The sequence below is a fragment of the Martes martes genome, assembly GCF_963455335.1.
Source record: "Martes martes genome assembly, chromosome: 2".
Taxonomy (NCBI): Eukaryota; Metazoa; Chordata; class Mammalia; order Carnivora; family Mustelidae; genus Martes; species Martes martes.
In genome coordinates this window covers 57255409-57281188 of record NC_137889.1, presented here as the reverse complement: position 1 = coordinate 57281188, position 25780 = coordinate 57255409, and the positions used below count along the sequence as shown (strand labels likewise).

The window sequence follows — 25780 nt, the reverse complement described above, 5'->3', positions numbered from 1 at the left end:
GGAGACATGGGTTGGTTTATTTTTATTATATATTATTAAATTAATATATTGGTGTCACTGGTATTGGCTGTTTAAGCCACTAATTAGTTTCCGGTCCCCATGTAACCTTTGCGTGTCAAGGTGGGGATGGAACTCTGAAGGTGGGAAAATGGAATTTCTAGGAAGTCAACCAATCTCAGATGTGAACAAATAGGTACCAAAACACCCTTTCACTGTATGCACAAGTACACATGCACGCACCAGAGATAGCCTATGATTTGACACTAAATCCTGCTAGTTTGTTATTTAAACTTCTATTTTTAGGCTCTAGTTTTGATCATGAATTCTAGCTTGTCAATTCATTAACTGACATAGTGAACCTTTGGTGTTTTTAGCTACTGTACTTCCCTCTACTAGTCAGACATTAGCTCACTGGTATTATCCTAGAGCTCTTAAGAAGGATTATTTTATCTACATTTAAATTTATATTTTCATTTAAAAGTAAAAAGCACTTTGATTGATTGATTTGCACTCTAGTACTGATTGCAGGGCCTTGGATCATGAGATATAAACTTATATGTCCTTCATGCAACGAATATTGGTGGAAGGGTATCCATCTGTCTGATGCTATACCAGGTCGCATGGTTGTAAGGCTCTGCCCCCTGGAAGGCTCACAGATGAGGAACAGGGACAACCATGTAACAACAATGCAGTACAGTAAAATGTCTAAGAGAGAGACCTGCCCAAAGGGGTCAGTGATTGTCGCAGCTATAAGGAGCACTCAGGAAAGTTTGCGTGGAATGAAGATACTTGAACTAAATCTTGAATAGGAGGAGTTCAGTAAAAAGTGTGTGCCTCCTGGGGGAATGGGGTTGGAGGTGGAGGGAATACTGTACATTGGGTACCTCAGGAATGTTAGTTTGGAAGATTCAGGTTTTCCTTACTGTATTATTGGAGTTAAAATTGTTGCTGATGGATTATAAAGAACCTTGAAAATATCTGAGCAGACTCTAAACCCTAGCTACTCAAAGTGCAGTCTGGTGGTCAGCACCACTCATGGACAGTTTAGAAATGCAGACTCTCACTCAGGCTCACCCCAGACCTACAGAACCAGAATCTGCATTTTAACAACATCCCCAGGTAATTCACATGGATGTTAACATCTGAAAGTACAAACCTGTTCTTTCTGGAAGATTATATCTTCTATTGGAGGAGTCTTGGAGCATTTGTTAAAACTGAAGTTGATTCTTGAGTGATGCAGTAAACGCGTGTGAGTTTCATTTGACCACAGCATGGAGATCTATAGGAGATCTGTCTTAAGCCTGTGCCTGTTTAACTTTGGGGATAAAATTATTCAGTTAGAAATTGATTGGGATATATACTTTAGCAGCTGTGACTGGGCTAACTGTAAGGCTCAGGTTTTCCCTTAATTGGGTGGATGACCTTAGGCAAGCTCTTCAATCTCACTGAATGTCATTATTTAGTCATTTATAGGCACCTCCTCTGTGCCAAGTAGTATGGCAGGTGCTTACCCATATATAACCCCATCTCCTTATTTACTATGTGAGGGACCATAGTACATGCCACACAAAGTGTCTCATTAAGATCCAAAGAAATAATCGACAACCCAGTGCTTTACAAGCTCTACTGTGATCTAAGACCTATGATAAATTTACCTAAGTTCAAACATAACTGTTGTAATTAAAATAAACAAAGCAAAACAGATATATTTTGTGCTTATTTAAGGAGAGTGGTGTCAAGATGAAATTAAAACAAGCACTTAGCAGTATATGCACCCTGTGTTTATTGCAGCACTATTCATAATAGCCAAGATATGGAAACAATGTTAAATGTTGATGAATGAATGGAAAAAGGAGATGTGGGGTGTGTGTGTGTGTGTGTGTGTGTGTGTGTGTGTTTGTGCGTATGTGTATGAGAATATTACTCAGCCATAAAAAAGAATGAAATCTTGCCATTTGTGACAACATGGATAGACCTAGAGGATATTATGCTAAGTGAAATAAGTAAAACAGAGAAAAACAAATTTTCATATTTGTGGAATCTAAAAAACAAAACTGACTAACTAACTAACAAAATGTAGAAGCAGACCCATAAATACAGAGAACAAACTGATGGTTTCCAGAGGGGAGGGGTTGGGTGGAGTGGGTGGGATTGGGGGATAGGTGAAAAAGAGTAAGAAGAGTTGGAGGTACAAGCTCTCAGTTATGGAATGAATAAGTCACAGGAATAAAAGGCATAGCACAGGGAATATAGTCAAAGGTGTCATAATAGCATTGTAAGGTGATAGATGGTAGGTATACTTGTGGTGAGTATAACCTAAGGTAAGACTTGTCAAATCACTAAGTTGTACACCTGAAACAAATGTAACATTGTGTGTCAACCATACTTCAATTGAAAAAAATAAAAACAAAAACAAAAACAACCAAGCAACTTAGCAGCACATGAATAATAGAAAACTTGTGACACTGGCCTTGTTGCTTGGTCCACTCCAGTAATCTTACTGCTTTCCACTTTCCCAGGCATGCGACAAGGCAATGACCATGGCACTCAGTACCGCTCAGCCATCTATCCAACCTCTACTGAGAACATGGATGTAGCCCTGAGGTCCAAAGAAGACTACCAGAAGGTAGGGTCCCCTCTTGCTCCTGGACTCCCTCTGGTGGCCCTTACCAGTCAGACCCCACCTGTAGAAGGAGAATCTGGTTGTTTTCAGCTGGCACTGTGTCCATTTATACAGTTTTGGAAATATCTGTCAGCTTCTGCTCCAGATATATGCTAAATGAGATTTTAGGAGTAGGCCTTTGTGTATTTCTTGTGAAAGTCATCTCATCCACCTGGATGTGTATCTTGACATAGAGTCTTCTATTTTTCCCTGCCTCTCTTTCACTAAATCTCACTTTTTTCTTCCTTCTTTGTATAGTACTTTGTTCAGGCTGCCATAACAAAGTACCACAGACTGGCAGCTTAAACAACAGAAATATATTGTCTCATGTTTCTGGAGGCTGGAATTTCAAAATCAAGGTGCTGGCTCTGCTTGACTCATGGTACCTTTTCAGGCTTGCCACAGAAGGTTCTGGCCCAGGCCCCTCTCTTTGGCTTGTAGATAGCTGTCTTCTCATTGTATCTTTTTTACATCCTCTTCCCTCTAGCTTATCAGTTTTTGTGTCCAAATTTCTCCTTGTTATGACAACTTCAGTCATAGTAGATTATGGTCCAACCTAATGACTGCATTTTAACTTGGTTACCTCTGTAAAGATGCTATCTCCAAATAAGCTCACATTCTGAGATACTGGGGGGTTGGGATTCCAACCTACATTTTTTGGAGTACATGGTTCAACCCAGAATACTCACTGTCTCTTGCTAGTAACAGTGGATTGAATTATAATAAAAATACTTCTTAGAAATACAGGTATAATAGCATGAAATAATTATTTTTACTATTAACTTGTATTATATTTAAAAGTCTTCAATAGAGCTTTGGTTCTTTTAAAAATAATTTGCATTGCTTTAATTTTTAGAACTTTGTGATAATGTTTAAATTTTAATTATTATTATATTTCCTGACTTAAATTTAAGCTTAGCAATGGAGCCAGTAGCTACTATAATGCTGATCTATTTTGGATTTATGAAAAAAGTCTGATATTTAATAGTTCCCAGCAGTCTGTGGGTTCTCCACCTATCCTCCATGGTGGCAGAGAGGGCAGTGAGGAGGAGACCAAGACAAGAGTGTTATCTACTGATAAAAAGTAGCAGGACATGAAGTTCATGGGGGTGTTCAACTCTAAAAAGCAGAGAGGGCTAGAGGAAATGCCGATAGAGCACCATTTATTCTCAGCACACCCCCTCCCTTCAGGGCTGTGATGTCTACTTAGGTGCTAATAGTAAGCAGCCTCTGGGTTGGCTCTTATGGTTTCTGCCCTTGTGTAAACCCCTCTCCTTGAGTATGCACTGGATTTAATGACTCACTCCCCATGAATGACAGCAGTGGTGGGATGTTACTTTGAGATGAGTTTATTAAAAGATTGTGGCTTCCATAGTAGGGGCCCTCTCTTCTTGTCTCTTGGATCACTTGCCCTGGAGGAAACCAATTGCCATGTTGTGAGGCAGCCCCCTGTGTAAAGGTTCATGTGGCAAGGGATGAAGGCCTCCAAGAGCCACATGAGCAAGCTTGGAAGCCCCTCAGCCCTACTCAAGCTTTCAGATGAGTCTGCAACCCTAGCTGACAGTTTGACTACAACCCCATGAAAGGCCTCAAGCGAGAGGCGCCAAGCTAAGTGGTCCTACAAAAACCACAAGATAGCGTTTATTGTTAAAGCTACAAAACTTTAGAGTAATTGGAGTATATTTATATTGCCATTCTCAAAAGCTTTTCACTGTAAATGATCCTTTCTCGTATCTCTATTCATCATGACTTTTCATGACAACTTCATGAAGTTGATAATGATGGGCTCACCTGGGCATATGTGGTGATGGTTAAGCACGTAGCCTCCAGCACCAAATTGTCTCAATTCATATGTCAGCTAAGTAACTTTTTATCAACTTCCTGACACTTAGAAAACTCTCTCATTTAACTCACACAAACCTGTAAGGAGAAAGACCTCATTATTATCCCTGTATTTCAGATGCCCAGAGTCACAAGGTTAAGTTCGTAGAGTAACTGGGGTTACAGAAAAGAAAGACCAGATTTAGGGCAACAAGTTGGACAGCTGATGCAGGACTCTGGACAAGAAGTAATGGAAGCAGCCACTCTGGAAAACAGTATAGAGGTTCCTCAAAAAGTTAAAAATAAAACTACCCTATGATCCAACAGTTGCACTACTATTTACCCAAAGAGTACAAAAATACTAATTCAAAGGATACATGCACCCTGATGTTTATAGCGGGATTATCTACAATAGCCAAATTATGGAAACAACCCAAGTGCCCCTGGATTCATGAATGGATAAAGAAGATGTGGTATATATACATTTACATACAATGGAATATTATTCAGCCATTAAAAAAGAATGAAATCTTCCCATTTACAATGGCATGGATGGAGCTAGGAGTATTTTGCTAAGCAAAATAAGTCAGTCAGAGAAAGACAAATACCATATGATTTCACTCATGTGTAGAATTTAAGAGACGAAGCAAATGGGCAAAGGAGGAAAAGTGGGGAGGCAAACCAAGAAACAGACTTTTAACTATAGAGGACAAACTGATGTTTACCAGTGGGAAGGTGGGTGGGAGGATGGGTTAAATATGTGATAGGGATTAAGGAGTGCACTTGTGATGAGTACTGAGTGTCATATGGAAGTATTTAATCATTATATTGTACACCTGAAACCAATATTACACTGTATGTTAACTAACTGGAATTTAAATAAAACTTATAAAAATAAAAAAAAAAGAAGTAATGGAAGCAGCCTTATCTAGGATGCTGTCAGTCTGCATGGAATGAAGGGATATTTAGGAAATAAAAGTAATAGAATTTGGACCTTACTTGAAGTGGAGAAAAAGGAGAGGGAAGAATCCAGGGTGATTTGTATGTTTCTGGCTTGCAATGTTTTGTGTGATGGTATGGAGGAACCAAGGCAGATTTGTGGCAAAAGGTAAGTTAAGTCTGGAAATGTGGGGTTTAAGGGACCTGGGCATCTGGATGATTATTAGGAGGAGATGTGGGCTGTTTCTTCCGCAAGGAAGAACAGCAACTGTTGACTCGGTTAATGCTTGTAAGGCACAGAGCCTAGCACATAGTGTTCCATAAATGGTAGCCCTTATTATTGGGAGTTGTATTTAGTAAATGAAGTCCTAGTTGCTGATACAGTCACTTGGGAAAAATGATAAGAGATGAGAAGAAAAGGCTCAGCACCTATGGAACACCAACATTTGAGAGGTGGGTAGGGAAGTGCCTACACCAGGCAAGATGCTGTGCTAAGCTCAGCAGAGCATCAGCCCCAAGCAAGAACTGAAAAATCACTTCTCTTTGGTTTAATCTCACTATATTTAATTATAAAGACAATGTGAGTAGTGAATAATACGGAAAATGACATGTGATTAATGCTATATGTAAATTACCTAGTGTTATGATCCAGTCTCTCAAGGTACCAACAGTTATGCTAAGAGATTGGAGAAGGATATTGTCTCTCTAGAATATGACCAAAGGAGATGACATTCTGGTGTTTACAGTGAGCATTTTAAGTTCAAAAGTCAGTGTCTTCCATATGATGATGAAGAGGCTAACTTATACCTAATTTTTTGACTTCTATCCAACTATAGTTTCTTACCATTTGCACTGAGTGAAACCCATGTTGATTTTAGATAACTGATACACACAGGAATTAAAATTTAGGTATTAAATGTAATTAACTGTTTTAATAATTTCTCCATTATTTTTATAGATTTGGGGAATGTTAATCTTATACTCTAGATAGTTGTTCTAACCAAATACTTTTTGGGTGTTTCGTACCTAAGTATGTTGGAATTAAATACATACATACATACACATGGTTTTGCTTGGTTTTTAAAAGTAAAGTCTTTTTTGCTATAAAGATTGGGGTCTCCTCTGCCCCCAGTATCCAAATATCCATTGCTGTTAATGTAACCACATATAAGTGCTTTATTACTGGGCGCCTGGGTGGCTCAGTGGGTTGAGCCTCTGCCTTTGGCTCAGATCATGATCTCAGGGTCCTGGGATTGAGCCCCACATCGGACTCTCTGCTCAGTAGGGAGCCTACTTCCCCGTCTTTCTCTAACTGCCTCTCTGCCTACTTGATCTCTGTCTGTCAAATAAATAAATAAATAAATAAATAAATAAACAAATCCTTTAAAAAAGTGCTTTATTACCAACTCAGAGCACAAATACTCTTGTATTTCTTTTATTTTACCACATAAATGAAAACGGCCCTCCATTCCCCTGATAGGTGAGTGGTAAGTCCGTGTTGGGTCTCCTGGCTAACTGACTAAAATCCTGAGTCCTGACTTCAGAGTGGCACCTCCAGTACAACTTTCTGTCATGATGGCAGTGGTTTCTTCTGCCCTTTCTGATATAGTAGCCACTGGCCACCTTCTGGCCATTGAACATTGAAACGTGGCTAATGCAACTGAGTGGCGGAGTGTTTTATCATATTTTAATTAATTTAATTGTCTATTTAAATAGCTCTATTTGGCTAGTGGCTACCTGATTAGACAGCACAGTGGTCCATAAGGGGTGTGTGTACCCATTGTTGCTGCAGGCACGGGGCATGTTAGTCTGGCTTCCTGGCTGGGACACTCAAGATTCCAAGCCTTCTACTCTTGTGTTGGCTTCTTGCAAGAGCATGGGGCCGCCATAGAGCACAGTCCTTGTGGCCATCAGAGGTGCTGCACCCGGAACTGCTCCCCTGCTTTCTTTTCTGGAGATGCACAGCTTAAAGGTCAAGTAGTTTTCCTTTCAGTCACCACTAGAAAGAGCTGAATGCTGAAAGCCACAGTCCAAGGGACCCTTGGGTGAGCTCAGTCAAGTATAGAGGGGGTCTTACATTCTTGATACAGTCTTTGCCAAGGAAACCTGGGTCAGGATTTATCTTTCTGTCCCACCTTGAGCACCAGGTACTACTGTCTCCTACCCCCTCTTTGCAGATCCATATCATGAGAGGACAAGTCATTTTCCTTTTCTAGAACCAAAGAACAAAGTCCCACCTTTTTTCACCTTCCCTGGTGAGCAGTAGGGCTAACTGTGCCCTTGCACAGGGGTGACTACTATCATTTATTTATTTATTTATTTATTTATTTATTATTTTTAAAAAGATTTTATTTATTTATTTGACAGACAGAGATCACAAGTAGGCAGAGAGGCAGGCAGAGAGAGAGGAAGGGAAGCAGGCTCCCTGCTGAGCAGAGAGCCTGATGTGGGGCTCGACCCTAGGACCCTGGGATCATGACCTGAGCCAAAGGCAGAGGCTTTAACCCACTGAGCCACCCGGGCCCCCATATCATTTTTATCTTAGTCCAGGTCCCATGGAAAGCACAGCCTATGACAAAGGCTTGTGTATGAGGGCTTAACTTGGGAATGTGGTGCCATGGAGCGAGGAGGCAGGGGTAAAGGACATGGAAAAGGAAGGAGGGAGAGTGAATATACGTTGGTCTGTCCTATCAGTGATGGATTGTTTGGTCCTTCTGAAATGACCAGTCATTCTGGGAGAAGAAGGGAAACCCATGTCTAATGGATGCCATTCCCCGTGGGTTCACTCTGTGCTTCTGGGTGGCACTGTGAGGACTTAGGAGACTGTGTCCCTGCAGCAGGAGGCAGGAGGCAGGAGGCACACGGCATGGGTGTGAAGTGTAGGGTTGCACCTGTGTAAAGCTAACCAGAGTCCATACAGAGCAGAGCACTGCAGCGGTGGCTGGAGGAGAGAGAGGTGAGGCTGAGAGGATCTAAGCTGGTGCACAAGAGGCAGCTGATATAACCTTCTGCAAAGCGTCCTTGACCCCCCCCTGCCCTATCCCTTCCAGACAGCCTACTGACTCTAGTGCCTCAAGGATGATATACCAGAATTTAGTGACTTTCTGGCGCCTCTTCTAGAGCAGAGAAAGAAAAGGACAAGTTTATTTTTTAGCAGGCATCCTGCTATAACCAGATAGTTAAATAATACACCATTACATGTGTAGTTTATATATTTACATATAGTATATATGTAGCTACATAATAATGATAATGATGATAGCACAGGAACACCAGAGCGGCCTGAGAGCTTATGACATGCTAATTACTATTTTAAGCCCCTTATATAAATAAAATCATTTCTATATCTCTGACTATATTTATCTATATACATGTATAGGTATAATGAATTAGATGGAGATATGTTATGTATCTCTCTGTATATTTATGTAAAATTATATGCATTCAGGTGTTCCTTGTTGTAAAAGGTTGTAAAAATTTCTCACCATCCATTCAATTGGTATAATTGATAATATACACACCAAAAAAATTCAATAATTTGCAATGCCTATGAGAGGTGATATAAGTAGTTTTTACACCATAAACAAGTTGATCTGTGCTTCTGCATCTACCTTAAAAAATACCTTAATAATGTTTCTAATAGATGCCACAAAGTAGGGAGAGTTCCGCTATCACCAGTTGCCTTAACAGGTAAGGAGAGGAGAGGGGGAAGCTGAAGAGGTGATTCCTGGAATGGACTTTCCTAGGTTTTCTACCTAGGGCAGGGTTGCACAAATTCCTGAAACCACAGAAGTCTTTAATCTAGGGAGAGTCATTTCTTAACAATATTAGATTAAGGTCTAGGACCTCATAATCTCACAAACATATAGATTTATTTCTAGGAGTGGGAGATCCTGCAGATAATTCATTCCATGTATTTTGTATATACTAATTTCCCCGTTAAGAGTTGGCATTTCTGGCCCTGTCATTACGTTCTGGGAATTCATCTTGAGCCCTGGTGGGACCCCTATGCACTAACTGTAACATTGACTTAAGTTATTAATTTAATAGTCTTCACTAGTTTGCCCCCAGTGACCCCCTAGTAACCAGCTTCTTCAGCAACTTCTTTATACATGGAGTTGAGAGTGACAGTATTGCTTACCACGGAGCAGCCATTTGAACGTAAAATTAGCTGATTTTATCACAGGGACCAATTGTTGAGCTAATTAGATGTGCAGTACTGCTGATGAGCCAGAAACCCAAAGTGATTTTCCATCTAAACTGTGGTTTTCTGCAAAGTTGGCTGGGTGGTAGATACCAGGCTCACCAACAACCTTAGGAAAGGAAAAATGGCTGAAGAAGTTAGCTAATCTTTGTTTAGATTAAAGGAGGCCTGAAAACCTCATAGAAGAAGATCAGAGTGAAAATTAAACATCATACTGGCTTCATTGACCTTGGAAGTACTGGATTCTGTTCACAGAATATGACAGCTACATCATGTCTTTGGTGAGCTAGAGACTTTGCACAACATGGGGGCATATTTTTGACTTTGGACAAAGATTTTGTTATCTTAACTGCATTTTCTTATTTTTTTCTTGAGTCGTCTTATGGAATTATTTGCTTATGGTATTAATTGGAGGAGACAATCAAATGTATTATTAATTGCCTTTGGATTATCAACTGTGGACAGTTTACCTCCCAAGTGAACCTGTCATGACATTTTCTAATATTCTAAACTGAATCGTGGCCTCTGGGAGGGGAGGTGGGTGTTCAGATATGATTCTTATATACTGAAAATGCAACTCTTCCTCTTTTAGGAATCAAATGTTTTGATTACTGATAGATCTTCTTTCTTGAAATCTGATAGAGAATTACTAAGTCTGAAGATAGTTCTCCTGATCACATGACCTATCTCCTTCCCAGCTCCTCAAAACTTCATGAACAGACACAACATTTCCTTTGGATAACCTTTTTGGGTGAATGCTAAATTATCCACCATGTCCCAAATACAAAATAGTGTTTTAAAATCTGTCTCTATCAGTCTCCCCGTCTGTTTGTTCATCCACCCACCCATCCATTCATCTGTATCTTCAACATCGCTATAATCTCCAAGTATTTACCATATTTTATCTTAAATTTCAGTTATCTAACAGGCTGTCATCTGTCATCTATACTCTATATAGTGTCATTTTAAAGTACTCAAAGTGAAAGATTAAAAACAGTATACAGTACAAATGGCTAACAGACACATGAAAAAATGTTCATCATCATTAGCCATCAGGGAGATTCAAATCAAAACCACATTGAGATACCACCTTACACCAGTTAGAATGGCCAAAATTAACAAGACACTAAACAAGTGTTGGAGAGGATGTAGAGAAAGGGGAACCCTCTTACACTGTTGGTGGGTGCAAGTTGGTGCAGCCACTTTGGAAAACAGTGTGGAGATTCCTTAAGAAATTAAAAATAGAGCTACCCTATGACCCTGCAATTGCAGTACTGGATATTTACTCCAAAGATACAGATGTAGTGAAAAGAAGGGCCATCTGTACCCCAATGTGCATAGCAGCAATGTCCACAGTTGCCAAACTGTGGAAGGAACCAAGATGCCCTTCAACAGATAAATGGATAAAGAAGATATGTTCCATATATACAATGGAGTATTATGCCTCCATCAGAAAGGATGAATACCCAACTTTTGTATCAACATGAATGGAACTGGAGGAGATTATGCTGAGTGAAATAAGTCAAGCAGAGAGAGCCAATTATCATATGGTTTCACTTATTTGGGGAGCATAAGGAATAACACAGAGGACATTGAGAGATGGAGAGGAAAAGTGAGATGGGGGAATTCGGAGGGGGAGACGAACCATGAGAGACTGTGGACTCTGAGAAACAAGCTGAGGGTTTGGAAGAGAAGGAGTGAGCCTGGTGGTGGGTATTAAGGAGGGCACGTGTTTCATGGAACACTGGGTGTGGTGCATAAAAATGAATTTTGGAACACTGAAAAAAAACCAGTATATAGCGATTGGATCATAATAGCATTTTTTAGAATTGCTTCAGCTTTGATTTTTAGAATTGCTTCAGCTTTGATTATTTAATTTTCCTCCCCAAATTTTAAATTCATTCTAGAATTTTGTTCAGTTTTGATTATTTAGTTTTCTTCCCAAAGCCCTTAGATTGCAGCTAGAGAGGCAGACTCCCCATGCCCTGCAGTTAAGCCCTGGCAAATTTTGGTTTGGCTGCTCAGTGTGTGTGCATGTGTAAGAGAGAGAGGGAGAGAGAGATGATTTCATTTCCAAATAACCTACCTACCTGTGCTACTACAGATCCCTATATTCTACTACCTGCCTTGTTAATTCCCCTTACTTATCAACATAATATTTCCTAAACTGGAGACTTTATTTCCATCCCTTCCCCCTCCTATAAGCAAGCCCCACAACTCCCCCTGCCACCACCACCATTTTGGCCTTCCCAGCTCTCCTCTTTTAACTTACTTAAGCAAGATCCCTAGGAGTCACCACTGATTGACATTTTCCCTTACTTCTCCCCTCCAGTTAACCGGATTAACCTAGATTCTGCTTTTCCAGTACGTCTCCACTATGCCTAAGTCTCTCTCACTTTTATGTTCATCGTCATAGTCCAGGATACCATTATCTGTTCCTACACCACTGGATTGTGTACCTGTCCACTACCATCTGCCCACACGGGGCAGCCAGAGCAACATCCTAAATCTAATTCCAGTCGTGTCCTTGTCCTGCATCAAACTCATCCATGGCTTCCTGCTACATTTAGAATGAAATCCCAACTCCTTATCATGGCTTACAAGGTTCTGAATAGTCATTTTGCCATCATCCCATAAGACATCTTCTAATTAGTGGGCATAATTATTATGATATATCCAAGAATTAACCTGTAATTCTTGCTCAGAGCTCCAAACCTTCGAATAAAGCTCAAGAACTTCTAGAGGTCTAGGGACTCAGGGTAAGAACCACAGTCACTCATAGAAAATTGTACATGTGCAATGAACATCATAATGAATGCTTTTATACTTCTTTGTATTTCAAAGTTAAGTCTTATGCAGACTCTCTCTTGCCACAAAGAGACCAATTTTGGAGGTTTGAGGAGTTGCTGCTTTGTCTAGTATGTGTTACATACCAGGAGGAAGTCATTATTGAGTTAACCACAGTGTTCTTGACCCCAGAGCCTATCTTGAAAACTCCTCTGACAGAAGAAATCGCTCAATGTCACAAGCATAAACACCATTTTGGTAAGATTAAGTCAGTAGTTGGTACATGAAACTGTCTTCCTTTTTCTCATTTGCCACATCTCTGATTTTTTTGTCCCTCTCAATTACAAATGGCTACTGCAGCTAATGGCCACAAACTTGGTGCCTCAAAACAACAGAAATTCATCTTCTCATAGTTCTGGGGGCCAGAAGTCCAAAATCAGCTTCATTAGGCCAAAATCAAGGATTCAACTGGGCTGTGTTCCCTCCAGAAGCTCTAGGGGAGAATCTGTTCTTGACTCTACTCCTCTTAGATTGCAGCTAGAGAGGCAGACTCCCAGCATTCCTTGGCATGTGGCTTCATCACTCCGTTTTCTGCTCCGACGGTCACATTGCTTCCTCCTCTTCTGTGTGTCTAACCTCCCTCTGCCTCTATCTTATAAAGACACATGTGATTGCATTTAGGGCTCACCTGATAATCCAACATAATCTTCCTGTGTCAAGATCCTTAATTCTTATTTGTGAAATCTTCACCACATAAAATAACCTCCACATGTTCCAGTGATCAGGACATCGAAATTCCAGGGATACTACTATTCAGCCTTCCACAGTCTCCAGACCTGGTTTCCAGACAACCACTGCCACATGTCCAGCCTCCAGTGGGGCCTGAAACTGGGAGTTCTTCTCTTCTGGGCTATTCAGAAGGGGCAGGCCATGCTCACTGAGTGGGTACCCATGTGGGTTCTTCTGGATCCCAGGGCTAAACACAGAGCACACTTAATTCCCCAGAGCAGATGAGACTTGATCTCCTCTTCCTTGAGATCCTTGTCTATTTTTGAAGGAAGGTAGAAATTTGCATAAGCTTTTCCCCTTTCAAACGTATACACCTTCAAAAAAGACCCAACTTCACCCCTATACTACTTAACAGAATAAAGTAGCATACCAAAAATAACAACAGAAAAAAAAAAATCCTAGCTGCTAGATTTTGGGGCTGCTTAGAGGAGAAAATTGTCTGTGTGTGTAATCAAAATAACATTTGAATGGTTGGCAAGAATGTTCTAGTACTCTCTTAGTCACTTACCGCTTATGAGTCCTTGACTTCTCTGGTCTTCATTTTAAATTATCTAACAAAATTTCCTCAAAGGTTTATTGTAAGAATTAAATGAGACTTTACATATATGTAAAATGTCCCTTTTTTAGACTGAATATTTATATAAATATATTAATACATACATATGAGCATACATACATATATTTAAAGATTTTGCTTATTTATTTGAGAGCGAGAGAGAGCTTGCAAAAGTGGGGGGAGGGCAGAGGGAGAGAGAGAATCTCAAGCAGACTCCCTGCTGAACACAGAGAATCTCAAGCAGACTCCCTAGCTGAACTCGATCTCACAACCCCGAGATCATGATCTAAGCTGAAACGAAGAGTTGGATACTTAACCAATTGAACCACCCAGCTGCCCCAGCTAACATATATTAATTGAAGCTGAGCTCTTTCAGTTTTCTAATCCAGAAAGCAGTTTTAATTATACCAACTCAACTGAGAGAAATTAGACATACTCAGTAAATATCCAGTTATGCTATAATCGTCATCCCGTAACTGGATCTGACAGTTCCCTACAAGGAGGTTCATATCCTTTGTGTTTCCTTGTAAGCATCTATAGGCTGAAAATTTGAAAATGTCCTTCCTTCCTTTGACCCCCATCTTCCTCAGGAAATTAATATGTTAATTACCTTATCAAATATTAATTCTGTGCTGATTAGTTGCCAGACTCACATTATAATTGTTTCAAACACAGCTCTCTAAAGAAGGATCTCATGAAGTTTGTTGTCATCAATTATGCTATACACAGTCATAAAAGCCTGCATGTCATAAATGCTCTTTCTTGGAGAATATTCCATCTTTCTTGGAGAACATTCTATAGCAACTGTACTGACATTAAACTCTTTGAGGGCTCTTGGTCCTCCTTGTTTCCCCTGAGGCCTGGTACCATCCTTGGCACCTAGCAGATTATCAGCAAATATTTGTTGCCTTGGACAGAAAATATGGAGCAGGATAAAGAAGCCCACTGTTATCCCCTTGTTATAGGCTGAATCTTTGTATTCCCCAGAATTTATATTGTTGAAGCACTAACCTCCCAGGGTGATGGAAGCTCTGAGGGGTAATTAGGGTTAGATGAGGTCATGAGGGTGGAGCCCCCATGATGGGATTAGTGTCCTTATAAGAAGCTACACCAGAGAGCTCTCTCTCCACATGCACACAAAGAAGAGGACATGTAAGCACACAGTGAGATGATAGTCTTTAAGTCATGAGAATAGTCCTCACAATAAAATCCACTCTGCTGGCACCTCCATTTGGGGCTTTCCAACCCTAGAACTGTGAGAAATAAAGGTCAACACTGACAAAGTCATCATGGAGGGGTGGGAGGAATCACAACTTTGGATGAGAATACCTGGCCGTGACCCTGCTCTACCTTTTACCAACCATGACCTTGACCTTGAACAAGTCTTTACAGCTCTAGTTCCTTGTTTATAAAATGGGGAAAATAAGAACAAAACTCTATAAATCTTAAGTTTTCAGTGCTTTGTGCCATATTACACAGGTGACCCTCGTCCTGACATGACCCCTCGTCGTTCAGGATCTGTTCTACCGGCCTTAGGAAGGCACTGAGCTCAGAGGGCTTCATTCACTTTCCCAAGGTGACCTGATAGTCCATTTAGAGTTACAGGCCTTTGACTCTGAATTCCGTATGCTTTGCCTGAATGTTGAGTGGGGGTATTCGATAATCTGTCAAGCATTTTACAAATATTGGGATTTCATGGGGTGACTCCGGACACAAGGCTGTTTGCAGTGACTCCATCTTGCTTTTCCGAAGGCCCTCAAATTTCAAGCCATTGTGAAAATACAGGATCAGGGAATCTTCCTTTCTGTCATGACTTGAGAAAATGTCAGGATTATTTCCATGTCTTTGTCGAGAAATGGATAGGTTATTCTTGGGTAAAAGTATCCCGACTCAGTCGGTCTATTGTATGCTCTCTGCTGCGAGGTTAAAACCAGTAAACACACTACAAGATTCTGCTGTCACAAACACCAAAAACCATTCATCTGCATCGAAGGATCCCGAATAGATGTGGGGAAATGTCAGTTGATATTTTATGGTTTGGGCATTAACCAGTTGTTGTTGCCCTTCTTTTAAAATTTGTGCTGTTGTTTAAAGTGTGGAGTTACAGGTTTTCAATGTCCACAGAAAGACCCTGCATAATTCGTTCACTTACCTTAGGCAAAGAGTAAAATCCCCCTTTGTGTGCCTAGCCGTAAAGATGAAATTCATCTTAGACCCTCTTGTGGCTTTGTAGTTATCATTACAGGTATTATTATGAACTCTTAATAAGAACTCATGAAATAAATGTTTTAAAGGTGCCCATTTCTGGGAGGCAGGCATCTATATTTCCATGTATGCAGCTGTATAGACAGCTAAATCTTTAGCCTTAATGGTTTAGTTGCATCTGGGTGTTTATCTTCATTTCCACTTATCACTGTGGGTTAGACTCCCTGTGTATGAGTACAGATTGCCCTTTCCTGCACTGTATTTAGAAATATCTGCATTACCCCTGGGCATTTGTTCATTAATAGGGGGTGGGGAGAGGAAAAGCTTGTAATAATGGGCTTTACATATTATTAAACTGTGTGCATCCACATTTGGATCCAAAGGGAAAATCTGGTTTGTGTTACTGCCCTCTGGTGGTTCTGGTCCATCACTGCAGTGGCGGGGAAGTGCCGCCCTGGGGTGGAATGGAGCCTGGAGAGGCAGCTTCCAGGAGCAAAACACATTGCTGGGCCCGCAGCCTTTTCCTCATGTCACTGCTTTTCATTCAAGTGCACCGCAAGAACCCTGCACCACTTCCTGGCCCGAATAACAAGAGAAGAAAGCATGCTTGTGAGGCCCAAGAAGACAGTGTCATGTCGGTGGAGGATGTACTGCAAAATAACTCTGACTGTCATAGGGTGATCTTTGAACGAAATCCAGTGCTCCACGGGCCACACTCCTACTCCTCTTTCAAGGCCGGCGTGGGAAAACCCAGTGGCTCCCGCGGTGTGACATCTGTACCCCTTGTGTTACACGGGATGGCTTCAGGGTATATCCGGACGAACCTTTTACTTTTTAATAGTTACTGTTTATTTTAGAATGTCGTAGGAAAAATGCAGTGAGGGTCTGACACCCACGACTTCAGGGGCGCTGTTGGGAAGACCAGGAAAGAGTGCCGCCATGCACAGCTGCGTCCTTTGCAGCCATGTGTCACTTCTGCTCATCGGTTCATGGAGCAGAACCCCGTGGAGGCGGGTGGATGACGTAGATCACCAGTGGTTCTGCTACTTGCTTGTGGTATGACCTTTGACTGCTCACCTCCCTAAGCCTGGGGTTTCCTGATTTGCTGGGATGACAGTCGCGACTTCTGAGGGCAAGGTGGGCATCCTGTGATATGGTGTATAATATGTCAGGTGTCTGCCACAGTCGAGGCGGTCTCACGTCCGCATGTTGCTGGACGCTCCTTGGGGCCTCTTCCTCCCGGTTCACATGGTGCTTTGCACGCCACACTTCCCGCCTCTTCCCCATGTAAGAGTTTCTGGGTTCCTTTTCACTCTTGATTATAAGTGGGCGCACTTCTTTTGCCTTGCCTCGTTTGCAGCCCTCCATGTGGCCCTTTGCACAAAGCAGGCACCCCCTGAATGTTTGTCGGGGGCCTTAAGCACAAGCGCACAATCATTCTAAGTCACTTTTCCCCATCCTCTGACGCATTCAGTGCATTTCATGTATCGGATTAAGACCGGTCCTCTACCTTGTCCCTTGTGTCTCTCTGATTCCTGTGGTCTGGTAACAGGAATAAGATTAGGTTCCTGCCCATTGGCTGCAGGCAGGGAGGAAGAAAGGCCTGCGGTTTCCTTGTGTTTGTGCGCCACTGACATCACCTCCTATCATACTGGCCAATATATACGTTCATTGCCTGCCCACCCTCTACTGGCTAATTTCAGTGGCAGAGAAGAGGAAGGCAGTGGAAACCTTTTCAATACAGTATTTTATTGAGGATGGGATCTATTTTAGAGACAACAAAAGAGCCTTTGTTGCTCAAGCAGGTAGATTGGTAAACCCCGCCCTGGTTTAGTCTATATAAAATGGCCTTAGGAACGGTAAGATCAGAAAAACTACCCGTGGGGGGAGGATTGTAGGAGCCCTTACATTGTAGTGGTGCCAAGAGCGAAACGGGGTTTGTGGTGTGCCTACAGAGGCAGTGCGTTTGCCTTTAAAATTCCTATGGGTTCTGTCTCAGCTCCGAGTGGTTCTAAGTTTCCCCGATTCACCTCCACAGAGCTTCCCAGCCTATTCCTAAATGGCTGCAGAACGCCCGCTTGCATTTCTGCAGTGAAGGCGATGTTCACTTAAGGCTTCCAGAAATCAGAGCTTTCATGTTTGCCATGAAAGCCCGAGAGCTGCAGGCACCTCAGTAGCGGAGATAAAAGGACACTCGTGTTTGTGCATGTGTGTTTAGAACTGAAAGGACAGGGAAGAGAAAGGAAATAGATGTTACAGCTTTGCACTTACTTCAAAATCTGCCTCACTCCCTCTGGTGGGACCATTTAACTCCAAATGCCTCCCCCACCCCCCTCCACCCCCACCAATGCTCCCCACCCCCACCACATTCATCTTGGCTCATGTGACATCTGTTCTGGGCACTGCGGAGCAGTCTTCTCGTTGCCATGGCAGCCGGTGGAGAGAGCCCGCCCATTGGCTGCTAGCTGAGAGGAGGAAAAAAAGGCCCGCAGTGTCAGGGGTCGTGTGCCTAGTGCCTGCCTGCCACTGTTTTCAGTCAGCTGCTGGCTTGGCCGCATTAACGGTGCATGCAGCAGCGGGCAGGGTCCCGCAGGGACCGCCTGCCACAGCTGTGTACTCCGCCGGGCAGAATGGGGGACCCAAGGTCAATGTCATTAGATTCTCCCTCAAGTGTGAAGTGTGTGAAGGACAAAAGCAGAGCATGTGAGGGAAAGTGGGCTGCTGCCTTCCTTCACCTTGAACTCCTCCGAGCTCTCTTTTCTTCTATCCATGTGGATTTGAAATTTGGTAGAATGACCCCTTCTACTCCCAGCCGTCCTCCTAGTGAGAGGGCCTGAGCCCAAGTCAAGCTGTCAGAACAAAGCCTCTTTCCGATTCCATTTCCTTGACCATTACCCTGTCATTCTAAAATGAAAAGAGGACAGCTTCCCATTTCGAAATGTACACCTGGACCTGGTTGTTTCTAAAATCATTTTCCTCCTGTTGGATTCACTTCGGAATTTACCGGTGCACCTGGGATGGATCACTATTCTGGCCTCAGAGCTGCAGGTTACCCATGTCCTACATGCGTAAGTGAAGACCAAGTGAACCAATGTTCCCCGTGCCTAATCTTGCACCTGGCCAATGAGACAGGTAGAGATAGGGAAGTACAGCCGTGAAGACCTCCTTGGCTGGATCCTGGCTGCCTCCCTCAGGGTTTGGGGTCCTCACTGATGAACGATGGTGGTACCTGTGCTCCAGCCATACCCAGGGTCTTCCACCTCCAGAGCCAGGCACTAGTTGTGATTTGGCCATGGTTGGTGACCTTGACCCCCAGCACCAACACAGACAGTACCAGTCAGCAGGGTGGAGGGTGGAGAAGGACCTTCTGTGAACTTTCTCTCTTCTGCACCTCCCAGTGAGCCTGTGAGGCGGTATTCCAAATCCCTGCTTTACAGGATACAGAGGCTCATAGCTCTCAAGGTCACACCACCTGTAAATGGGTGAGCTCAGGATTCGTACTCCGCTTCTTTGTTTGCAAGCCACACGTGCCTTTCCTTTCTGTCCCACGGCCACAATAGATTCCTGAACATTTAACGTCCCCACAGATTCATACCCAGGGAAGCTGGGCGATGATCAGGTTGTTCCTCCCATTTCTAATCAGGCTTTATCATGCCTATTTTACCTTTCATAAGAATGTGTCCTTAGTATTTAATTTGCCAAGATCAAAGGCTAAGGGCTTGAGGAATTTGTGTTGTTCCTCCTTCCTTCTTTGTTGCTTGTGGTTATAGCCTGACTCAAATCACTGTATACTGTGCATTTTCACTGAGCAGAAGGCTCTTGGCTAAGCACAGGGAGGGGATTTATGCCAGAGCCAGGGAGACAAATTTAAAAATTCTTGTCCCTTCTACTTCCCTCTCTGTCTTATTTTGGTCACTTATTTATTTTGGGGATGGTTCAGGCATTATCAAAATAGAAACGTACCACAAACTCATGACAAAGAAGGTCTGTATTATCGATATCTACCTCTCTGCCACCTTTGCTCCTTCCTTTTGTCCTGAATCTAGAAGTTTGAGGATTTTGTCCTTAATATTCAAAAAGACTAAGGAACAGGAAAAAGTGTTAGGTCTTTTTGTATGATTATATGGGAGTGATTGCTTCTGCATCTTGGCATTAAAACCAGGACTGACACAAGTGTCAGTGGCTTGCATACTAGTCTTTCCTATCCGTATGCTGATCAGAGCCAGCAAAGTTAACAGACATTGGATCAGTTTGGAGCTGAGGCAGGGAGTCCCTGAATGCTTATTCTCAAATCTAGGATCCTAATGTAGCAAGAGTTTATTAAACCTATTGGCAAGCTGTGACTGAGTTTCTTCCTTTCCTCCCTCGTACACTGGGTATAGCATCCTCTTAGGGGAATTTAAGCAAAATGAAGACATTTCACTTCCTAGAGATAGGACCTTAGCAAGCGTGCAAAAGAATATACCTTCGTGGCAATGAGAATGTTAAATTATTTTGCATCACAACTCAAACGATGCTTTTATTAAAACCTGAGTGGTGAAGTTACCATAAGTGATACTTGGCCCCCAAAGATAGAATTAACTCTATAGAGTGAAGATATAGGGAGTCTATCATGACGTAAGAAACTTACAAGCAACTGTTCTTCCTCTTATACTTTCCATTTACCCTCAGCGTTCATTGCTAATCCCCCTATTATTGTCCTTGATCAGTATTTAGAGGCCATAAGAAAAATATAGTGAGAAACAGATTTTAACAATGAGTTTTCCAGAGAGAATACTGAATAGATAAAAGCCAGAGACATTCCTGATGTCATTTTAAACACCTGGAAATGAATCAGTATGAACTCCCTGGACTGGTAAGAAATCTCCATGGTCTACGATCATGATTTACTAGGGACACATAGGAATAAGACCATTAGCAACCAAATACTCCTACTGCCTACTTTACATTGAAAAAATGGCAAGGCTTTCTTTTTTCTCCATTTTCTTATCTGTATGTTATAGATTCATCTACCTGGAAAAAGTCATTTAAATCATTGAGTTCAGTGTTGTTTAGCCACAATAATGTGAATTAGTGGTTTATAAAATGACTTAATTTCCTCACTGGTTCTCAGATTGTAGAACGGAATGGTACTAAGGGAATATGGAGTGGGGTTAGAACTTGATGTTTTTTCAGTAAGGATTTATCCAGCATCTACTGTATACCATGGGGTGAGATGACGTTTGTCTTTGGTCTAAACTATAAACTTTTTATACCTTTTAACATCTTCTTTGTATGTTTTATAGAACATCACATCCCTTACCAGGCAACGAATGCAAGGGACAAAATCCTCCAAATGTAGATCTAATGTTTGTTTTATTTAGATATCTTCATGTCTTTAAGGAAATCGCCAGACCCTTATGCCACAGGATTACTTACAAATATAGAAACACATTTACCAATACAAATACTTTATCATCAAACAGCAGGATTTACTAGAAAAGAAAAATAATTGTGTGAGGAAAAGGGAACCTGGTTTGGGGGCTATCATCATTTGTGCCAAAGACACTTAGTTGAGTGAAACACTAATACATTATTTTTATGCATATTTGCACAATGGCTGTTTTGTGGTTTCAGGAATCCTTAGAGTTTAACACCCAAGCACTTGTGATAGGAAAATATTACTAAATCATTATTAGATATACAACAAAGTGCCCTTCTTTCTGCTAAATCGGTTTGTAAAGTGGTCCTAAAAAATGCTCACACCATTCATTCTGACAATAGGGTTCTATGTTTCTGATACAAGACTGAGACTTCCCAGTAGTCTGGGAAGTCAGCAGTTAAAGGAGGCGATAAAAGATAAGAGAAATGAACTGAAGGGACACTCGAAGGGCAGCAAAAGAAAAAAGTGTCCTTAGGTAGGAGGGAAAGGCAAACAGGATGTGTTCAGGATCAGCCCCTCTGTGCACATTGTGTGTGGAAAAGGAGCCTAGAAGGGTAGCCCTGGATGAAGAAGTCCCAGCAGCAAGTGAAAAAAAGGTGGCCGTGAGTAATTGTGTTCTGGTAAAAAGGAAAACTCAATATTTTAGGATTGACCAATCACTGGAAAGAAGTCACACAGATGAAAATGATCTGAGAAGCACTGTGTTTGTCCTGAAAGTTTCTAACACCCTTGGGTGACCTTTTTTTTTTTTTTTTTTGGTGACACTTCAACCACTCATACCCCTTTTTAAAAATAATGTCCTAATCTGCAAAGCTGAGCTCATGATCTTTGCCCTGCTTGCTCACGTTGTGGGGGTTGAGGATCGAGGGAGACTGTAAATGTGAAGAAGGCTGTAATCTGGAAAATGCTGCACAAATGGCATTAGCTAAATTCGGGTTGCGGGGGGCAAAAGATAGCCCGGTGTCCAGTCCTTGCAAACTGCATTTTCTCACTGATGAAAGATCTGACATTTTATCCTTTTCTATTGTTTCATAAGATTTAGGAAATGTAGTTTCTCTGCCTCTTGTCACCAGTGGCCCCTCAAATTTTATCATAAAACCTTAACTCATGGACCCTTGCTGAGGAGCCACATTTCAGCTGGACTCTGTAAAATTCTTCCATTACCATCCCTTTCTTGGACAGTGGAGATGGGCTCCTTTCTGTAACTTTCCTGGCTAAGTAAGTTTTCTTGAGATGGCAACTCACTCTTTCAGTCAGAATTGAATTTGTATCATGAATTTGCATAATTTATGATTCAGGGCCTATATTGGCCGGTTTTAAATTGGCTTTGATCAGAAGTTAACATGTAAAGTCCACAAGGAAAATAAATCCAGCACCTCCCCTATTCCCAGCTGTCAGTTTTGTTTTGTTCCCCCCCCCCATAAAGCAATGGGGTTTTCACTGAAGTTTGTTGGACACTTTAAAAGAGGAAACACAGGGACTCTTGGGGCCTCCTCTCTTGTGTCTCCTCAGACCTTCTCCCACCTAGGCCTCTGCCCTCCCTTTCTCCAGCTTCAGGTGGCTCTCAGAGGCGGCAGCATTGGCTGGCTTGTCTACTTTTAGGGTAATAGCAGCTGTCAAAATGGCCGTTACTTGTCCTTGTGGTATGAGAATGAGTGGAAGAGACCACAAAGGGAGTGTATGGCTACAAGAGACCGCACAACCACAGCTGCCCATTCCCAGTGGGGCTCTGTGCAATCTTAGTTCTTCCAAGAAGACTCCAAGTACCCAGCCTTCTCCAGGTCAGCACTACTGCGTTGTTGAACCCAATTTGGGTGACTAGAAAGCATTTATATCCCAATTCTATTTACTGTGGAATACCTGTGAGCTGTCACATTTGGAATTATTAAACCCACTTAACAGAGTAGTAAGGATTATCTATGATCACATTTCCCCTTAATTCAAAGGTGTTTACCAAGTACCTGCATAGTGCAAGGAGAGGTTCTAGAAACGTGTGTGCATGGTTGCTTAAAACTTGGAAGAGCATTCTGCATCAGCTTCTCTATGGGCTTCATCTCCAGTTAACTTCAGGTAAAGAACAATGCTCATTATATAATAAAAATACTGTTTCTTTGAGGGGGGAAGAAAAGGCCCTGAAAAGAAAGCCAACCAGTAGTGCTGGTGTGGAAAACACTTTCAAATGTGAAATCACTTAGCCAGCTAGTCAAGCTAGCCATCGACAGCTGGTACAGTTCTGTGGAGTATGGAGTCCCACCCAGACCTACTGAATTAGGATCTTGGAAAGGCCAGGAAATGTGAAAAATTGAAAACTCTCCAAACGATTTTGATGCCCAGCTAGGCTTGGGAATGTCAACTTAGTGGATGTGTCCTCAGTCTCGGATGTCCTTAGTCTTAGGGCTTAATCTTAGGTGAGCCTAGATAACTAACTTAACCACTCAGCTTCTGTTTCCCAATCTCCAAAATGGATTTAATTATATGTACCTCAGAAGATGATTGTGTAAAATAAATGAGGTAATACATACCACGCCCCTGCTTTGCAGGGGGGCGTGATCAATATTAGTTGGTTTCCCTCCCCTTCCTTCCCCCTCTGTCCCAGCACTTCGGAAACTGAAGTCTTCAGTTGCATCAGCAATTGACATACAGAGGCAGTGACTCACTCAAAGGACCGGGTATTGACCCTTAGCTGTTGACAAGGAAGGCAGGGTCAGGATGCTTGCCAGCGGAGGTATGTTTATAATGCAGTTTTCCATCAGTACATTTTCTCCCCTGACGTAAGCTGCGCTCCCTGAGTGGCGGGCTCTCCGCCCCTGGTTAAAGATTCTTAGGGAAGGGTTAACCCACGAAGTCCTCATCAAACTGCCTTCTTTCCCACTCTCATCCCCTTCCTGTGCTGTGTGAATCAGCTGGATCTGCTCAATTCAGAGAATTAAAAATGGCTTGTTGGTAATCAGCTGTGCAAAAGCAAAGTGGGTCTTTTTATCCTTAAGTTCTGTTTACCAGTGTTTGAGATTTCAGACTATTTTGTTTTGATTGGCCTTACAGTTATGATCTCAAGCTGTGGTTGTCAGACTTTTGGCTTCAGGACCTCTTTAAACTCTTAAAAATTACTGAGGACCCCAACAAACTTTTTTTTATTTTTGAGGGTTTTACCTATGGATACTGACGATATTAGAAATTAAAACAGATTTTTAAAGCACAAGAACACACATTCCGTTAGCTATTGGAGTGCTGGTGTCATCACACTTCATGTAGCTTCTGGAAAATTCCACCTATAGTCATGAAAAAATGAGAAGGAAAGAAGGAAACATACCTTAGTATTATCATGAAAAGAATTTTGACCTTGTGGACCTTGGGAAATATCTTGGGGACCCTTAGGTCCCCAAGTGTTGCTCAAGCCACACTGAGCTGTTAATCTTGAGGTTATGTCTTGTCCTGTGCATCTGTCTCCCAGAGAAGCCCAGAAATCAGAGCAGAGATCATTGACTCTCTTGGCCGAAAAGCTTATTAGAGAAGGCCTCCGAGCCCAGTTGCCAAACTGAGTTTATAAGTTAGAGCTTCTGCCCACTCTGCTTGCCATAGGCCTTGGTTTATTTAGTGGGATAGGTCACAGTCTCAAGTAAAAGACAAATGGGTTCTAGTCCCAGCTATGGTATGTGACCTTAGGCAAGTTTCTTAAATTCTCTGGCCTCAACATCATCCTCTTATGTAAAATGCAGTTAAATACAAATACGGCATCGGCTTGCTGGGAAAATGACATGGGATAATATATGGAAAGGGACTGGCCTCTTGCATAAGCATCCAGTAAATATGAACCATAATTGGACTCTGATAGAACTCTCTGACTTGTTAATCACTTTTAATTCCTTTAGCTTCAAAACAACTAACTCTTGGAGGTGGACATTTATAATATTGTAGCAGTTCCCACTCCTAGGAATTGCTACCAGCTTTTCCCCAGTCTCCCGGTCTCAATCGTTCCTCTTGCTGACAATGTTCAGGCGTGTTCAGCCACGGAGCAGAGAAAGCAAGGGGATTCCAGGCTTCCTGATGAATGCTGTATCTCTCTGCCTTCCCAACAGGCTGAAGGCAGAGCTAGAATCGGATGTAATTAGTTTGCATGTCAGACCCAACAATCCATGCCGTACGTCATGCAGGTGTGATCAGTGTTTCCAAGGTGGTAAGAAATCTCATAATGAGCCAACGAATAGTATTATTACAGTTGAATAAACTGAAGCATGATTTATGATGATTACAATTTGTTTGTAGCCTTTGTTTTCCTGTTTCTTTTTTATCCCCCCAAAGTGGAATGTGTGCTTCTGTAGCACTATCCATTTGCAAATTGCATTCCCAAACCACTTTTAATTGTCTACTAATCAGTTCAGGGGAGAGCTTAGTGCT

General features: G+C 42.0%; 1 protein-coding gene across 2 annotated transcripts in view; it reads left to right on the top strand.

Moving 5' to 3' along the window:
- Positions 1 to 25780, top strand: part of MSRA (methionine sulfoxide reductase A) — a 432069-nt gene that overhangs the window by 319107 nt on the left and 87182 nt on the right. For both annotated transcript variants that reach the window (XM_080796478.1, XM_080796477.1), the window contains one exon: positions 2520 to 2626. In XM_080796478.1, coding sequence (XP_080652604.1) covers positions 2520 to 2626 — 107 coding nt within the window. The remainder of the gene's footprint in view (positions 1 to 2519; positions 2627 to 25780) is intronic.